Source organism: Mustela nivalis (assembly GCF_964662115.1).
Source record: "Mustela nivalis genome assembly, chromosome: 10".
Lineage (NCBI taxonomy): Eukaryota > Metazoa > Chordata > Mammalia > Carnivora > Mustelidae > Mustela > Mustela nivalis.
Window position 1 is genome coordinate 19,630,134 of NC_139029.1, and position 19,844 is coordinate 19,649,977.

Here is a 19,844-nt window from a genome sequence, read left to right on the forward strand (position 1 = left end):
CTGACTGAGCCACTCAGGCGCCCCTCAGATTAGATTTCTAATGTCTCTTCTAATTTGAACAGTCTATGGCTAATTTATTAATCTTAAGTAAAATAATTTTAGGCAAAGTAACACCTGATATTTGAGTTATTTCTGGGAAGGATTTCCAAGGTCCAACACATGGCTACTGCCAACCTTTAATTCTGGACTGAGTTTTCCATCCTTTATAAATCTAGCCACTTGTTCTGCCTGACTTGTTTTGATAGTTACATAAATCAGTCAAAAAACATGGCAACCTATTAACTAGTATTGACAATAGCTGTGACTCCAGAATAAAAAACATACATAATCAGATAAAATCTTTGAAACACACTTCTTTAAAAAGGTATTTATCTAAAAAGAACAAGAGAACTCTGCAAAGCTTTGCTAAGAGAAGTCCATGAGAAATGCAGTTTCCTCCTCAGAAAGTTTCAGTCAAACCTCATTTTTTAAAATACAAAGTTAAAATGTGATTGTGGCCCCAATTCCCAAGCAGTTGTTAGGGAGTTCTGAGGAATCCCTGGAAAAGAACACAGGAAATAAGAGGGAAACAGAATATCAGACTTGTTGTATGACACACTTACCACCCACGTTGCTTTTATGCTTATCATAGATTTCTCTCACTTTTCGGTAGCGGAAAGCCAGTTTTCTCATCCAGTCCACACCTCCCTGGACACCCACAGAGGAACCATGGCTGCTACCGCCTCCTGAGCCACTGAAACCATCTGTTGAGAAACTATAGTTGCTGCAGAGAGAGAGAGGATGATGAAAATTAATATCTTAACTGTACAGGGTTTTGGGCTGGATCCCACCTGGGATTCTCTGTCCTATTCCTGGCATCTGACATCAAGTCTAAAGGCCCCTTTTTTTTTTTTTTTTTAAATTTTACTTATTTGAGGAAGAGAGAGCACGAGAAGTAGAGGGTCCCAGGGAGAAGCAGACTCCCCACTGAGCAGGGAGACCGATGAGGGACTCGATCCCGGGACTCCAGGATCATGACCTGAGCTGAAGGCAGTTGTCCAATCAACTGAGCCACCCAGGCGCCCCAAAGTCTAAAGGCTTTGAGAACCTTCTCTCTTAATCTCTGTATGTCAGAATCTATCTTCCATTAGTTGTCTACCTCACCCTCATTACTGCCATCAAAGAAAGGAGGGAGAGAGGGGGAAAGAGTGGTTAGGGAATAGAGCATCTTTTCATTAATGATAGAGTTATCTTTTTCTTTTTTTTTTAAATAAATTGTGTGTGTGTGTGTGTTTTTTTTTTTTTTTTTTTTTTTTTTTTAACAGAGAGAGAGAGAGATCACAAGTAGGCAGAGAAGCAGGCAGAAAGAGAGAGGAAAGCAGACTCCTTGCTGAGCAGAGAGCCCGATGCAGGGCTTAATCTGAGGACCCTGAGATCATGACCTGAGCTGAAGGCAGAGACTTAACCCATTGAGCCACCTAGGAGCCCCAGTGATAGAATATCTTAAAAAAAACCCAAAAACCAAAAAACCCCAAACCCAGAATATAACATTTTTATGTACACAGACACAGACACACAGGTGCGTGCACGCATGCGTGCGCGTGCCCACACACACGCAGAAACTATGTAATGTGGAGAAACGTGTGAAGAAATAATGGAAGGAAATAACCACAAATATTAATAATTGCAAGGTGTAATGGAGATGTTCTTCAGACATACGTTAGCTGGTTTATTAATTTCATGGGTCAAAGTGATGGCTTTAAAATGTCCACAAATTCTTTAATAACTCCTCTCTTCTAATTCCTCTCCCTATGGGTATGGACTGCATTTCAGTGTAAGCAGGATGTGGTGGAAGTGATGGTGTCAGACCGCAGAGACAGGATTCTCTTGCTCTCTCGGAGCACTTGCTCTGAGAGAAGTCAGCGGTCATGAGAACACTTGAGCTGCCCCCCTCCCCCCCGGAGAGGCATGCAGAGTGAGGAACTGAGGTGTCCCGTTATCGCCCCGTGTGAGAGGCTGCAAGCAGGTCCTCCAGCTCCCATCAAGCCTTCAGATGATTAAAGCTCCAGCCAGTATCTTGATTTTTCATCTCAGAGACCCTAATTCAAAACTGTCTCGCTAAGTCACTTTTAAGTTCCTATCCTATAGAAATTACGATATGATAAATGTTTATTGCCTTAAGCTACTAAGTTTGGGGGGTAATCTGTTACACTGCCATAGAAATAAGTAATATAGTTAAACAGGCTGGGAGAGGTGAACGCTTCTTAAGTAAAAATTTAAAAAAAAAATGACCAACAGAATTAGAGACAACTTGGTTCAACCAAAAGTCAAAACTGAGTTCAGTAAGTATGAGTTTCTACTTTTAAGAAAATAAAGCTGTCAAGACATTTAGGTAATTACTGGTTAGCCTCATGTATAAGAGGAAAAAAAACTCTGGGCTTCAGAGTGGATCATAAACTGTTTCCGACCAGGCACTTTTTTAAAAGGTCCAATAAAATCTCATTAGTACAGTGCACTTCATGGCCATGTGAGCCACGTGCATGACTGGACGCTGCTTCTTATGTGGGACTTTGTAATCCTTCTCAGCCCTATAGTATTAGATCCTTCCAGTTCTGCTCTATGTTTGAGAATTCATGGAGGAAACAATTTTAGGGTAGACACAGGGAGGAACCTATGAAAGGGACAAACATGAAAACAAATCAACATGAAAAAACTGTGACAGTCTTTTTTTTTTTATGAGCCTTTAAATAGAAGCTAGATACATTTTTGGATTATTCAGTAAGACTACTGGGTAAAAAGACAGTAGTCAAGAGAGAAATGAGGACACAAAGCAAGCATTTTGCCATCGAGATCCCCTTGGTATAGTGTTCACTGACACAATGTTTAAGGTTGTCTCTGATAGGGTTACTCCTGACACCAACAGACCCCACAGTTAGTTTCCCTGGTAAAATGCCCCATGCTTATTTGTATCTAAAACTGACCAGTCTGGTAGCACACTCCTCCTGACTGAAAATCTGGGCAAAGAGAAACTAGTGTATCCTTTACTTTGAAGCCTTTTTCCCTCATTCCATCATTGCTACCCATTCTTCAAGGCCATACTCAAATTCTACTGCACTGAGAAGGCCCCTCCAACGCTGGCAACCATAGCCACCAGAATTACTTCCTTTTCTGTGCTCCGTCACATTCTCTACAGGCCCCTCCACACATGGCAGTCCATCGTTACCTCTCGGTCTCCACTAACACTGCGAGATCTTTTAAGGCCATGTCTTACTCGTCTTTGTTTTCCTCTGAACCTAGACAGTGTCTCGTGCCTAACAGGTATATACTTAAGTTTAAGACATCACTGCTTCTATCACCTCAAGTCCTGGCCATTGTCATCAGAAGCCACATCTTCCACGTGCACCTGGTCACACTCCTGTTGAAAGACAAAACCAAAAGCTATTTCAGTATAGGGAGCGTAAGTGCCATCACCACCATGACATATTGTAAAAAGACCACAAACAATGGCAGATGATGAAATACCTTACAGTCTCTCTTGTGTGTGGAGGACCACTCTCACCCCCCTGCTGTCCAACTTCTTTTAAGGCCTAAGTCAGGTCCCATGGTCTTCATGAAATCTTCCTTACCCAGCCCAACTCTCAAAATATGCTCTTCTCTCAGTAGTCACGGGTATAACATAACAGCTCATGGGTATAAACACAAGCTCTTTCCACTGTCAGGGATGTCAATGTCCTACGCCAGACTGTGAAGTTCTGTTATACACTGTGGCCTTCCTGTGGCACAATCTGTATCCTACAGCTTCTCTGTACCCCTCCAGTCTAGTCCTTGTGTAGCATGTGCTCGCTCTTAATGTAGCATGTATCCAATACGTTTTTGCAGATGAAACAGATGCTGGTAGAGTATGGTATCAAAACGGAGAATGACTGTAACAGAAATCTGTAAATCCAAACTTAGGAATTAGAAGTGATCACCTAAGTTAATCTCCTCATGTTCCAAAAGTGAGGTGAAACGAATGACCCGCATTTATAAACACTATAGTGAGTGATAAAAAGGAACTAGAAAAAGCCTGGGCCTTCTAATTTGAATCCAAGGTTCTCTCCACCAAGCCTGAGCTACTATGGACATAAAATGCCACCCACTGCCTAACACTGAGAGATTCACTCCTCTGATACCACCTAAGGCAATATTGTGATGTCCACCTGTATCAGAATCCCCTGGGGAAGTTTTTTAAAAATGCATATTCTTGGGTCCACCCCAGACCTACTTCAATCAGAATTTCTGGGTGTGAAGTCCTAGAATCTTCATTTTTAACAAGCTCCCCAGGTGATTCTTATGCCCCCTAAAGTTGAGAACCACTGACCTGGGGGGCAGGAACACATTCAGGTCAAATTCTTCACAGAACTTTCAGTCCTGAGTGAGGTCTATGTCTAGAAAATCATTACAAATACAATTTGGCAATAATTATTGGCACAAAATAGGTTTTCAATAAATGTTTGATGAGTAAAACTATGATGTCCTAACATGTCAACATGTGAAGTTGAGGAAGATTAAAGCATTGTGGAGGTTAGACAAAGGTACTAGAGTTTAGAGCCCTGGTAATTCAATTTGTTGGAGAACTGTTCATTGAGTAAAACTAGACTATATTTGAAAAGAAATAGGATTATTTTGTGTTTATAAAATGTTATCTTATTTTTAATTAATTAATTATATTTATTTTAAGTAATCTTTATACCTCATGTGGGACTGGAACTCACAACCCTGAAGTCAAGAGTCACGCGTTCTTCTGACTGAGCCACTCAGGCACCCCACTATTTTGTTTTTTAACTTAAAATTTTCACTGTTTTTAAAAAACTAGGTTACGTAAGTAGTACACAGTCTGAAACTCAGAAAGGCATCAAGTGAAAAGTCCGCTCCTTCCCACCTCTGTGTCCCAGCAACATATCCCCTTCTCCAGAGAGAACAATTGTTACTAGTTTCTTGTGTAGGATAACTGCTTAACTGAGGCCCAGAATGGGGAGATAACTTTCCTAACCTGGAACTCACACTCTGGTCTTTTGACTTCCCAGTCTTGTGCTCTTGCCACTATACCACGGTCACCTCAAAGGTGAACTCAAATGTCAAAGCCAAAAAACTTCACCAAGAAATTCTTCGTGTCCCTGGTTTTCCTTGCATCTAACTATAAAATGATTCTGGACATCAAGATTAACCTATACATGGATAATAAGCATATATAAAGTATAATGAGTCAGAATAGCCATTTATAGATCTGACAGATCAAGAGATTATATTTTAAGAAGGTAAAGTCAAAAGATAGTCAAGATATAATTAAGAGTACAGAGTAAAACCCACCTTATTATTTGTTACTTAAGACAGATGAATAAATAGGAATGTTGGTTTATATTTCACTGTTTTGTGTGAAGGGCTGGCATTTCCTCTAGAGCTAGATCACTTCCAAAGAGGCTAACAAAAATCAAATTTTTGAACCAATAAAATTGAGGGCCAGTACCAAGACTGATGACCAAGCTAAGGTACTGTTCTTCTAAGCCTATAAAAGCCTAAGTGGCCAAGTGGCTTCTCCACAACCACCCCTTCTCACCACATTTCCTCTCAATACATAAGCAGAGGCTAGATAGTTATTGAACAAACAAAATGTTTAACTGAAGCACAGAACACTTTAAAATGCTTACCTCTAAGTCATTGAAAAACAGATGTGTATCAGCCACCTCAAAAATCATCTCTTCCATTGTTAAACCTGAGCCAATCACTACTGTTGGATCCTAGAAGACAGTAAGAGAAAAATTTGTTTAATTTGGTACCAACAGCACTGGTTCTAATCTTCAGGTATTTTGGAGTTATTCTGGGTCAAGGTCACAACAACACAGGCCTACAAAAGTGCTTCTAACTATTACTCACGCAATTTCATTCACAGTGAGAGGAATCTGGGATTATGCAAAGTTAATTTCTGAAGTCAGTTTTTATAAAACTAAACTCACTTAAAAAAAACCATTTTGAGTGGAAATTCCCTGTTTTGTAAGAAGTGCTAACTATTGCTAAAATATTACTAATGTAATACCTATTATCTCCCTTCAGCCTCCCTGCCCCCCCCCCCCCCGCCCCGAGTATAAATACTGGAAGTCAGTTATCTGACAATCTCAACAGTCAGGAAATAAATGGAGAAGGCTTTAAAGTCAAAATATTTGTAGGAAAATGCATTTAGCTTTAAAGTGAACCATGAGGTCTTCACTTCACAAAATGTTCACAAACATTTTGTTCACAAACATTTTGTTTGTTCAATAACTATCTAGGCTTCTGTATGCTCTTATTTTATATACTTTTATACTCAGCTTATACAGCATATGAGCTAATGTCAGCTTACCAGACTGGATACTAAAAGCCTGTGGAAAGCACTTCTAACAGAAACATTAATGATAATAAGAAATAAATGGGAATAGTAAGAAAGCAAAGGAAGCAGATATTTTTATAAAATTTATTCATAGAAACAAAAAAATAGAAGCCTGGAGATAATATAGTGTAGAAATACATAGCTTATCCCTTAACCCCTGTTTAGGGGTACCTGGATGGTGCAGTTGGTTAAACGCCCAACTCTTGGTGTGAAGTTTGCTTGGATTTTCCTCTTTCTTTCCTCCACAACCCCGTGCGTGTGTGCTCTTTCTCACTCTCTCTCTCAAATAAATAAATCAATCTAAAACAAACAAACAACGTCCCCCTCCCAAAACTCTGTTTATATTGATGACTAAATAAATTAAATTCTGCTTGGTATATATCTAGTTTAAGGAGGTATGTAATCTATGTAAGAAAAATATTTTGTACTTTATATATATATTTTAAATTTACATATCTGGCATATACTCAGCTAAATAAAACGCTCAGTTTGGGCTGTTAAAAGTGACTTAAGGTTAACGGATATGTCTTTGGAATATATAATCCTAAGACTCCATTCTGTTTTGAGCTTCATTCCCATATTTAGTCTTTATAAAACAGTAGTCTTGAACAACTTAAGCTTATATAGCCCTGGTCCTAGGTCTAGTCTCCAGCTTTATTAATACTGCCTGACCATGTTGCCTGTCTGGTACAAGCCATCAGGTGAAGTTTTACATGGAAAGTGAAAGAAAGGCCAACAGGGTAAGATACAGGTAGCAGAAAAAGTGATTTTGGTTACCTGTCCATATAGTCAGGAGGAGGACACTACAACAAAGGAAGAAAGACTCAAATTACCTTTCCATACTTCTGGGCATAGGATCCAGTAAGAAGAGAGTGAAAGATGATGATGGTTTCATCCAAGTCCCATAGAAATACCCGCTGAGGAAGGAAAAACAAAAAATAGTGAGTGAGCATCTTTTCTTAATACAATGGAATGGAACAAGAAATACGTAACAGAAAGAAAACTGAAAAATTCACAAATATGTGAAGATTAAACAACACAATTTTAAACAACTAATAGATCAAAGAAAAAAATCCCAAGTGAAATTAGGAATACTTTGAGATGAATGAAAACTAAAACACAACACACCAAAATTTATAGGCTGTAATGAAATCAATACTAAGAGGAGAATTTATAGCTATAAAATACATGCCTTCAAAAAGAAGCAAGATTTTCATCAGTAACATGACTGTCCAATTTAAGGAACTGGAACGAACCAGCAGAAGGAAAGACTAATAAATAAATAAAATCTTTAAAAAAAAAAAAAAAAAAAAGAAGGAAAGACTAAAGGTTAGAATGGAGATAAATAAATCAGAGAGTAGAAAAGTAACAAGAAAAAAAAAAAATCAATGAAACCAAAAGTTGGTTCTTTGAAAAGATCTACAAAATTGACAACTTTTAGCTAGGTTAAGAAAAAAAAGAAGCCTCAAATTAGTAAAATCAGAAATGGAAGTGGGGATGTTATTATCAATTTTACAGAAATAAAAAGAATTACAAGAAAATACTATGGACTACTAACAAATAACCTAGATGGACAGGGACAGCTTCTTAGAAATTTACAAAATGCCAAAACGGACTCAGGAAGAAACAAAAATCTGAACAGACCTTTAACAGAGGTTGAACTCAGTAATCAAAAAGACACCAAGAAAGAAAAGCCCAGGGCCAGATGGTTTCACTGTTAAATTCTACCAAACAGTTAAAGAAATAACACCAATCCTTCTTTAACTCTTCCAAAAGGTTAAAGATGAAGGAATACTTCCTAAGTCGTTCTATGAAGCCAGCGTTACCCTGATACTAAAGTCAGGTAATAGAGACACTACAAGAAAACTGCAGACCAGTATCTCTTATGAACATCAAAGCAAAAAGTTCTCCACAAAAATACTAGCAAACAAAATTCTAGCAGCATATTAAAAGGACTGTATGTCATGGCCCTGTGGGATTTGTTTAGAATGCAAGGATAGATCACCATACAAAAATTAATCAGTGTAATACGCTACCTTAAGAAAACAGAGGGGTAAAAACCCAATCGTCATTTCGATTGATGCAGGAGGAGCATCTGACAAAATTCAATACACTTTCATAATAAAAACATTCAATAAAATAGAAGTAGAAGTGAATTTCCTCACATGATAAAGATTGTATATGAAAAACCCAGAATTAATATCTTACTCAATGGTGCAAGACTGGAAGCTTTATCCCTGAGATGAGGAATAGGACAAGTATGCCTGTTTTCATCACTTCTATTCAACGTAAGTACCAGAAATTCTAGCCAGAATAATTTGGCAAGAATTGGGGGGAGAAAAAGGTACCCAAGTTGTAATGGAAAAAATAAAATTATCTCTGTTCACAGATGACATGATCTTATATAGAGAAAAACCATTTTTCTAAAGAATTCCTAAAGAATCCACGAAAAATGATTAGAGCTAATAAATGAATTCAGCAATGAGCTGTATTTCTATATACTTGTAACAACTAATCCTCAAAGAAATTAAAAAAAAAAACAATTCCATTTACAATAGCATCAAAACTAATAAAATACTTAAGCATAAATTTAACCAAGGGATGCCTGGGTGGTTCAGTTGGGTTTAGCAACCGACTCTTGATTTTGGCTAAGGTCATGATCTCAGGGTCGTGTGCTCAAGCTCCAAGATCTAAATAAACAGAAAGACATCCCATGTTCATGGATGAACGACTTAACAATGTTAAAGTGACAATACTACCCAAATGATTTACAAATTCAGTGCATCCTTATCAAAATCTCAGTATTGCTTTTTAAAGAAAAACTCATCCTAAAATTCATATGGAATCTCATATTCCATAGCCTGAAAGGCCAAAATAATCTTGAAAAAGAATGAAGTTGGAAAACTCACACTTCCTGATTTTAAAACTTACAAGGCTACAGTAATCAATACAATGTGGTACCTGCAAAAGGAAACAAACATAAACCAATGAAATTGACAAGATAACTCCTAAGAAGTAAACCCTGACATATATGGTCAATCTTTTTTTAAAAGATTTTATTTATTTATTTGACAGACAGTGATCAAAAGTAAGCAGAGAGGCAGGCAGAGAGAGAGGGGAAAATCAGGCTCCCTGCTGAGCAGGAAGACCAATGCGGGGCTTGATTCCAGGTATGGTCAATTTTTTAAAAAAAAGATTTATTTATTTGAGAGAGAGCAGAGCAAGTGACAGAGCACGAGTGCAGGGCGGGGCAGGAGGGATAGAGGGAGAGGGAAAAGCAGACTCCTCACTGAGCAGGGAGCCTGATGGTATTAGAGGCCCCAATCCTAGGACCCTAGGATCATGACCCGAGCCAAAGGCAGACACTTAACTGACTGAGCCACCCAGATGCCCCCATATATGGTCTATTTTTGACAAGGATGCTAAGACCATTCAACGGAGAAAGGAAAATTTTGAAAGGAAAATATTTCCAACAAAACGTGCTGGGAAAATTGGATATCCATGTGCAAAAGAATGAAATTAGACCCTTACTTACTTATTAGACCATATACAAAAATTAACTCAATATGAAAAAAATTAATTCAATATGAATCAAAGACCTAAATTTATGAGCTACAATAAAATTCTTAGAAGAAAACATAGGTAGGGCGCCTGGGTGGCTCAGTGGGTTAAGCCACTGCCTTCGGCTCAGGTCATGATCTCAGAGTCCTGGGATGGAGTCCCGCATCGGGCTCTCTGCTCAGCAGGGAGCCTGCTTCTCTCTCTCTCTCTGCCTGCCTCTCCGACTACTTGTGATTTCTCTCTGTCAAATAAATAAATAAAATCTTAAAAAAAAAAAAGAAAACATAGGTAAATGCCTTTATAACCTTGTATTTTTTAACACTAAAGCACAACAAATAAAAGAAAAGCAGAACAACTTCAACAAAATGTGAAACTTTTGTGCATCAAAGAATACTATCAAGAGAGTAAAAAGAATACACAGAATGGGAGAAAATATTTGCACATCAGATATCTGATAAGTGATTAGTATCTAGAATATATAAAGAATTCCTAAAACTCAACAACAAAATACCAAACGACCCATTAAAAACTGGTCATAGGATTTGACCAGCTATTTCTCCAAAGAAAATATACAGATGGCCAATAAATACATGAATAGATGTTCAACACTATTATTGGCCATTAAGGAAATGGAAATCAAAACCATTTCACATCTATTAGGATGGCTATTATTTTTTTTAAATTATTTATTTATTTATTTGACAGACAGAGATCACAAATAGGCAGAGAGGCAGGCAGAGCGAGAGAAGGAAGAAGCAGGCTCCCTGCTGAGCAGAGAGCCCCATGGGGGGCTCGATCCTAGGACCCTGAGATCATGACCCGAGCCAAAGGCAGAAGCTTTAACCCACTGAGCCACCCAGGCGCCCCTAGGATGGCTACTATTTTTAAAAAAGGGGGTGGGGGATAATAAGTGTTGGTGAGGTTGTGAAGAAATGAGAACTCTCCTGCATTGCTGGTGGGAATGTAAAATGATGTAGCTACTATGGAAAATATTTTGTTGTTTCCTCAATAAGTTGACCACAGAATCACCATATAATCTAGCAATTCTACTCTTTAGTTTATATCCAAAATAACTGAAAAGAGAGACTGAAAGAACTATATATCTGGATAACAATGTTCATAGCAGCATTATTCACAATAACTCAAAAGTGGAAAAAACTGTTCGTGTCCATCAACAAATGAATGAGTAAACAGAACATGGTATATACATACAATGGAATATTATTCAGCTACAAAGGGAAATGAAGATCTTATACATGCTATAACACAGATGAGCCTTGAAAAGATGCTAAGTGAAAGAAGTCTCACACAAAAGGGTAGATATTCTATTATTCCACTTATATGAGATACTCAGAATAGGTAAATTCCGAGAAACTGAAAGTAGAATAGAGGTTGCCAGCGGCTAGTGGGAGAGGAGAACGGGGAGTTATTGCTTAATAGGCAGAGTTTTTGTTTGGGATCATGAAAAAGTTCTGGAAATAGATAGTGGCAACAAACAGCACTGTAAATGTACTTAATGTCACTGAACTGCACATTTAAAAAATGGTTAAAATGGTAAATTTTCTGTTGCGTATATTTTACCACTATTAAAAAAAACTTGGTTCTCAGTTTTTCCCAAAAAATGTAAAAGGACTTAGATTTTCTTCTTCTTTTTTTTTTTACCTTTCTTTTTTTGGTCAGGAATAAAAGGAAAGAGAGTCCCCAAACACAGCCTTAATTTACTCATGTCTTAATACCTATTGATGAACTCATTTTTAAATATAGCATCCCTCTGCCCATTAAATGCTCATATTATAGAAAAATCAAATATAAAAACAAAAGCATATAAAAACTCAACTATTATTAGCATTTTGTATGATTTTCTAATCTTTTTAATAATGAAGCCAAATGCAATGTCTCTAATAAATGCTTATAGTGCTTAACCACAAAATAAGTGAGTACTTGTCTCATTAATAAGTTATGCGGTTTCACAGAAGCTTGGCCTAAAGCACTCTCATCTTCTCATTTTACTTTTAGATTTTTAAAAGGAGAACACTATGGCATTATCTGTGACACCCTGTGCTTTCTGAATATGAGGAAACTGTTCTTTCTGTTCTGCTCTGAACACAGAGATCGAACTGTTCTGGCAAACTAAACAAACTAACAAACTAAATAAAAAGTTACCTGACTACCTAAATTCAAAAAAGCTTCTGCAATGCTTTGGTGAAAGTAATATGGCAAGTTATGGGCTCGGAGAATGTGTTTTTACATTTCTCTCCTCACTAGGCCAGTTTCGTTTCTCTTGACCAAGAATCGCAGATGGTGGCAGGGCGGGGGGTTGGGGGGCATTAAACACAGAACTACAGTATCTCCATGAGTTTCAGATAAGTATGTTCGATGAACTTAAAAAATGAGAAAAAAAAGTAGGTAGCTTAAATGAGTGTCTTTCCATACTTCCAATTCACTGTCCTGGGAAGAGCTGGCATCAGCTTTCCTTTTGCCCCGGTTCTTGCCAGTCATGTTTTTTCTGGACTGGTCATCCGCATCTTTATTTGGTGTGGTTTGGGACAAAGATGGGCTTGAAGAAGGGTCTCCTGGAAAGAAAAGTGAGATATATATTGCCAGTAGTCACAGGCTATAAGAACCAGAGCTGGAAGAGGGTCAGCATGCTTTCTGTCCATAAGAACCATATTACAGCGATAAAGTCTGGAAAACCAAACTTTGCCTGATCCTGATCAGTTTAGGCACCAACGTCGAGCATCAACAGCTCCTAATATAACAGAGATAGTTATAATAGAATTTATATACCTGCCTCTCAATGCAAGAACACAGCTATAAAGTTGTTTCTCTCACACACACACACACACACACACACCCCAAAAACCTAAACCTGTATCTGGCCAAGCTTCTATATCAGAGTTTCTCGACTTGGCCCACATCTTGGGCCAGATAATTTTTTGTTGAGCTGATGTCCTATGTATTCTAGGATGATTGGCTAAGCAGCACCCTTGCCCTTTATCCACTAGATGCCAGTAGCACTCCCCACCCACTGTGACAACCAAAAGTATTCCATACACTGCCAAATGTCTTAGGCAAATGCGGGAGAGGGCAAAGCACAAAAATCACCTTTAGTTGAAAACCATGACTCTAGTTCTATTTACCAATTTAAAATAAAATACAGAAGCCAGCAGGACATGTCGATCTATCCAATACAGAGATAATCAGCAAAATTCAGACTGGGAAATGGCATGAGATAAACACTCCAGTTTCTTCACAAATACAGTACATCAGAGAATTAAAAAAAGGGGAATTTGTAAGTTAAAAGAGAAAGTATATATCCATTAGTCCCAATGTATGAACCTTACTTTGATCCTAATTTAAATAAACTCTAAATAAAATAGGTTAATTTTTAAAAAATTAAAAACTCTAATAAGGAAAATAAAACTCTTCATATTTATGAGAAAACTAGAAATAATACCTTTTAGTATTTTATGATAGTGTAAGGAATTACTGCTGAATTATTTCAGAGGGCATGGCATTGTGGTTACACTAGCAAATATTTATTGTATAGACATAGAATGCCTGGAATTCGGTGAGAGAACTGGATTAAGTACAGTTGAAATACGAGTTAATTGTTGGAGATGGATGATGGATACATAAGATGTTCATTATACTATTCTGACAACTTCTAGGTTTGAAATTCCCTATTATTAATAAGTTAAAATTGTTAGGAAGAATAGATATTTAGAGCTATGAATTCAAAACTAAGGCATCAACCAGTGTACCTATTTCAAAGTTATGTAAATTTGAAGCAGTATCCTTTTCTTAGAAGACTAGAGAAGGTACACAAAAAACTGCTTTAGTTGAGACAGAGCACTACTTTTAAAAATGCATCAGTGCTAACAATAAACAGTCCTTCATCCAATTATATGATGTGACAGCCAAGCACTAAATTTTCCTGAATGATAGAGACAAATAAAAAGGATATACATATGTTTACTTACTGAATGTGTGTATAAAGCCTTTATGTCAGGGTTTGTTTTTTTTTAACCTGGACTTCATAATTCATCAACACATTTCAAACCTAAATGTACAGGTTTAGACTTGTAGGTTAAGTATGTATTTCCTTGAGAGGGGAAGGACCATGGCTTTCCTCATGATCTTGGAGATCCATGACGTAGAAAAAGTTAAGAACTACTGCTCTGAGGCCACAGCAGGAGTCCACAATACATACTGACTAAAACTAGAGTCCTTCAGCTTTGACAAAATGTGCCAAGATTCTGAAGTTCCCTATGACAAACACAGTAAAGCTGAAGGGCGGGGTGGCTGTCACAGTCTTCTCATTCTTGGTGCTTTTCAGTTCACAGTATCAGGTATTACATTCAGCCTGCCAATGACTCAGCACATATCTGGTTCTAATATTTAAATATTCCTCACCTGAGAAGGAAAGCCAATAGCACAGTAACAGTGACTCAGACCAGAACAAAATGATCTTTACTATTCCGTAATGTTGAATGAAGTGCCCTTAAGCCACAGGCTTGAGAGGTACGGTGCTTACCAGAGGAAAGTCTCTGTGCTGTCGGCGCAGGTACCATGACACTAGGCTTCTCCGTCTGGTATGTGGCTGCGGCTAATGTGGTACTCTCGGTATCACTGTTAGTCTGGCCCGCGACTCCAAAGCTGGAGCTGGGGTAGCAGGTCTGGTACTGACTCTGACCAAGGATAGTATAGGTGGGATAGTCCTGTAGACCAAGGGGAATAAGGGAGGAAAACAAGACTTTTAGAAAGAGCAAAGCGCTGATTTCAACACAAGAGACTTTCTGTCCCCCCCCCCCACTTTTTTTTTTTTTTTAGATTTTATTTCTTTATTTGACAGAGAGAGACACAGCGAGAGCAAGAGAGTGAACACAAGCAGGGGGAGTGTGAGAAGGAGAAGCAGGCTTCCCGCCGAGCAGGAAGCCTGATACGGGGCTCAATCCCAGGACCCTGGGATCATGAACTTAGCAAAAGGAAGATGCTTATTGACCAAGCCACCCAGGTGCCTCACTTTCATGTCCCTCTTATTCATTGTTAGTTTCCTAAAACATTTATTTGACTTCTCATTTACCCATCTATAGCTTCCACCTAAACCAATGATTTTCAAAATGCATTCTGTGGCAGCCTAAGAGTCAAGAGGAAAGACCTCAGAGGCTATCTTTACCATGAGCAGGAGGCTGAGAGAGAAGGGTCCCGTGCACTCTACACACAATGTCCCTTTTCTACTCTAACGGCTTTCTTTCTTTCTTTGTCCATTTTAGGTACTGAATTTCTGTGTAAATTTCTGCACAGAATTTCTGATGATTCTATTCTTTTTTTTTTTTTTTAAAGATTTTATTTATTTATTTCTTTGACAGACAGAGATCAGAAGTAGGCAGAGAGAGAGAGAGAGGAGGAAGCAGGCTCTCCGCAGAGCGGACAGCCCGATGCGGGGCTCGATCCCAGGACCCTGAGATCATGATCTGAGCTGAAGGCAGAGGCTTTAACCCACTGAGCCACCCAGGCGCCCCTGATGATTCTATTCTTTAAGAAGTTTATAAGCAACTTCACTAGATGCTAGTGCTTTCTAAGTACAGATGAGCTTAAACAAAAAAGCACATATCCTACATTAAGGTTTCCTAGTTTAAAAACTGTGTATTGGGGCACCTGGGTGGCTCAGCCCATTAAGCGTCTCTGACTCTTGATCTTGGCTCAGGTCTTGATTTCAGGATCATAGGCTCAAGCCCCACTTAAAAAAAAAAAAAAAAGAAGAAAATTGGAGGGAACTTTTTAATGATTTCATGGGCACATACATGTCAAAACTTATCAAACTACAATTTAAGTGTATGCAGATTATTGTAGATCAATTATACCTTAATAAAGCTGTACAAAAAATGTGTATGATGTGTAGCTCAAATACATACCTTAAAAAATTTCAACTGATACTGATGTTGGTAAGAAGCAGGAAGAAGCTAATTAACCAGACCAATTATAAAGAGTACTCAGCATCTATCATAAACCAAATACATCTCAGTCAGGGTATGTGTCTAGGTATGAGCTGGAACATTAAACAAAAGAGTAAGCTGTACTGGCTGAACTCAAGGGAGTTAAAAGTCTAGCAGGAGGAGACAACATTTCCAACAAATTGGCAGTCAATTATATGTTCAATGAATGAAATACAGAGGAAGACAACTATCCCTGCAAACTGTGATAGTCAGAGCTTTCTGAGCTAAACAAAGGAAATAAGAGCATGAATAGGGCCTAAAAAGGTTTTATTAAAGGACCAGAGATATTGAGTCTGGTTGAAACAAAGGATCTTGCAGGCTTGAATGAGTCATGCAAGCCTATGAATGTGACTTGGATTCTTTAAGGCCATGGTGTATAGTTTGTGTATTGGGGGGCAGGTAACAGTGACTATCAAAATCAAAACAACGAAAATAGAGACAGACTCGGGGCAGATGATTGACAGGATAAAAGTAGACTTTTGAGAAAATTATTCAGACAGTGTTTTAAAATCTTTTTAAAAAAATTTTTTTTAGTAATTTCTAACCCTAACATGGGGCCTGAACTCAGGACCCCAAGATCAAGAGTTGTATGCTCCGCTGACTGAATCAGCCATGTGTCCTCAGATAGTGTTTTAGGAAATGGTTAGGTACAGAGGAAAACTGGAGATGAGATGAACAGTTAACCGAAGTAACAGGATTAAAGGGGAAGAACCAAAACATAGGAAATAATAGCAAAAATGGAAGAGAAAGAATTCTAGAAATGGCTACATTAGGAATAGGTGAGGGAAAAAAAACTGAAAACAACTGGTTTGGTTGAGGCCTAGCTTTATTTAAAAATGGTCTCACTGACAATTGAAAAGTCATAGGGAAAAGTGGTTTTTACTTTTGAAGGACAAAAAAAAGGTGGAATGAAAGCCTGGCTTTTGATATGATAAACTTAGGGAAATGGTGAGACATTAAAGAAAAACATGACCATCAATCAGCAGGAAGCCTGCAGAAATCATGCGGTCAAGACTAGAATGTTCATTTCAGAGGTAGTTAATGGACACTGTGAATGTGGTTAAACATTTCTGGGGATGAAATAATAAACATGTGGAAAACTATATACACTGTCCATGAGAGAAAACAGGATCAAAAACAAAACTTAGGAAAGGGAAAGATAAATAACATGGAAGAGTGCCAGGTATATAGTAGAAACTCAGTAATTTGTGAACTCTAAGAATGAAGAAATGCAAAAACAATCAAACATAAAAGATGAACCAGAACAGTAATGTTAATTACAGCCAAAAAAGATTCATGGAGAAGTTTCATTGCTGCAGAGAAAACAAATAAAAACCTAACACCAAAAACAAAACCCCTAAAACACTGAAGCTATTACCAGTGATCTAAACATAAAGAATTAATAGAACAGTGATCGAGACCAGACCACAAAGAAGAAATGAGTGCCTAAATAAAAATGTAGAAAGAACCAGGCTTTTTCTGAACTCTGGCAATACATAAGTGAACAAAATAGAAAAGTAAGTCCCTATCCTCATGGAGCTTACATTCTAGTAGGGACAAGGTAGGAGACAGACACACAAAGTAGGTAAGGGAGCAGATAGAGCCGAATCAGTCAGACAGCATAGTAATGAAAGAAACTGGAGGGCAGCCTGAGAAACCATCCAGGGTCCCAGTTCTGGTTGTTTCTTAGATTAGCAAATTGACCAGAGAGTGAAGAGAAGAAGATCAAACTTGATGAACCATATAAAACAGGATGAATGCAGTAGACTGTACCTGGTTTGAGATGCTGGAAACTGCTGCTGCTGGAATATTGGCAATTGTAGATGAAGTGGATATCAGGCTGGCATTTGTGCTTGAAGCTATAGGATGGAGAGTGTGAAAAGATGTTAAAGATATCATGTAAAAGCCTAGAAGAAATGGAAAACATATTGTGTCTTATGTAAACAGATCTACAAGGAGATAAAGAACACTGCACAAAGGAAACAAATACTGATTTTGCTCTTCTGCATGCCATACTTTAATCTTGATTAGAAATAAAACAGTTCAAACATTTTTCTGTTTCAACTTGAGTCTTCCACCCTTCCTATTAAAGTCCTAGGAAGGACACATGTACAATGCACTGGCTCATACTAATGAAATCAATGGAATCAGAAGCTAAACAAATCTCCAGTCTATCATCTCAGCCCTTGAAAGATGACTCACCTGCAATGTGCCCCACTGACAACCAGCAGAAACCACAAGAGCTCTGGTAAATCTGCATGTAAATCCTAGACTGGGCTATTTGTTACCACTTGCCCCAAATGATGCCTCTCCTAATGCAACATAATTAACTTTGAGGAATAGAGCTGATCCCCTAAACCTGCCTGGAGTTGCTTTTTGGGCTCTACTCAAATCATGAATTATTAATGTGGATCAATAAACATAATCTGGCATTTAATGATTGTACCAATGAGCCTGGAAAATATTAAATATTATTCTGGCCAGGTAACAATATACTCTGTAAGTTATTTAGGCTGCCTATTTTGGGACCAGGAATTTGGGCTTTTTTTTTATATCCTTCTACCACAGATTCCACCAGGGTTTTAGTCAAATCTTCAGTGACTACTATTTGTTAAAGTGACTTTTTTCAGGTGAACCAGTGTAGTAACTGAGACTACAAGGTACTGGTCTCGAACTGGTCCTTTTCCTCATTTCTCACAAACACACTTAGACCCGGTTCCCACTATAGTCACACATGCCATAAGAATTCATCGTCAGGTAGACCTGACTATCTGACTACCTATCCCATTAGCAACAAAGTACTTTACAGGTAAAGTTAATAGGAAAACCTCCATTAAGAAGAGAACAGATGTGCTCGCTTCGGCAGCACATATACTAAAAAAAAAAAAGAAGAGAACAGATAGACAAATGAAGCAGAAACATGAGAGTACTCATCAAAATCAGGAAAATTTTTATTCCTTCCCCTAAGGGTACTCTGCTTAGAAGAAAGTCTAGAAAAGATTAGAAGAGAAACCCCAGCTTTCAGATGAAGAACTTGGGACAAAGAAGAGTTAAGGTAATTTGTCTACGGTCATGGAACCAGTGTTAGTCATGATGGCATCTAGTATCTCCCAACTGGATGAGCCACGACAGATTTCCTGACAAGTTTTCTACAATACTTCTTCTCCCAGGGGAACTACAGGACTCTTAAAAGAGTTTATTTTCTTAAGCATAACAACCGAATGAAACAGATTTTATAACCTCATAGATGGTATTTTCTTTCTACCAATATTCATTTTCTTCTTTACAATGACTTAACCCATTTCCCACCATGGGGAAGTACAAGGAATTACTGTACAATACACAGGCTTAGATGATTCTGTAAGTAGTTTTTAATCATCCTTGTGGGTAGAGGTTTTAAGTGGCTTTCAGGTTTTATTACCAGTACATTATGCTAGGTAGCCAAGCAATAAAACACACAGGACATAAAGTGATTTAAGGTGGGAAAGAAAATGAATAATTTACTTAATCTCTTAAGTTTATTTCTCCTAGTGAAGTCCACTTCTAGCTCAATTTTTCATTGGTCTTTATTCTAGCATATTAATCCTCTTTTCTCCTATTTACCTTTAATTCTGTTCTACCTTCTTACTATCTTATAAATGGTTAGCAGTACAACCCATTCATATCTTCGCATACATGGGGAAAAGGTACTCTGACAAAGTGGTTTTATAAATTTAACAATTTTCAGACTACTTACTGAACTGGGCTAAAGGTAACAAGGTAGACCTTATAAACAACTGGTTATATACACTTATATCTCCACTAAAAGTTTAATGACTTGATTAGCTTAGTTGCTATACTGAATTTTTAATACATACCTTCCTAAAGATCACAAACTACTTTCAGCAATAGTGGCTTCTATT

The 19,844-nt window shown here is 37.9% G+C and overlaps 2 protein-coding genes across 5 annotated transcripts in view; both read right to left on the reverse strand.

The window, feature by feature from the left end:
* Positions 1–19,844, reverse strand: part of WASF2 (WASP family member 2) — a 937,387-nt gene that overhangs the window by 379,805 nt on the left and 537,738 nt on the right. The window lies entirely within an intron of this gene.
* Positions 1–19,844, reverse strand: part of EYA3 (EYA transcriptional coactivator and phosphatase 3) — a 108,366-nt gene that overhangs the window by 17,579 nt on the left and 70,943 nt on the right. For both annotated transcript variants that reach the window (XM_082684819.1, XM_082684818.1), the window contains 7 exons: positions 17,716–17,801; positions 14,481–14,664; positions 12,377–12,516; positions 7,216–7,299; positions 5,667–5,756; positions 3,336–3,394; positions 603–763 (listed from right to left, as the gene is read on the reverse strand). In XM_082684819.1, the coding sequence (XP_082540945.1) occupies positions 603–763; positions 3,336–3,394; positions 5,667–5,756; positions 7,216–7,299; positions 12,377–12,516; positions 14,481–14,664; positions 17,716–17,801 (804 nt within the window). The remainder of the gene's footprint in view (positions 1–602; positions 764–3,335; positions 3,395–5,666; positions 5,757–7,215; positions 7,300–12,376; positions 12,517–14,480; positions 14,665–17,715; positions 17,802–19,844) is intronic.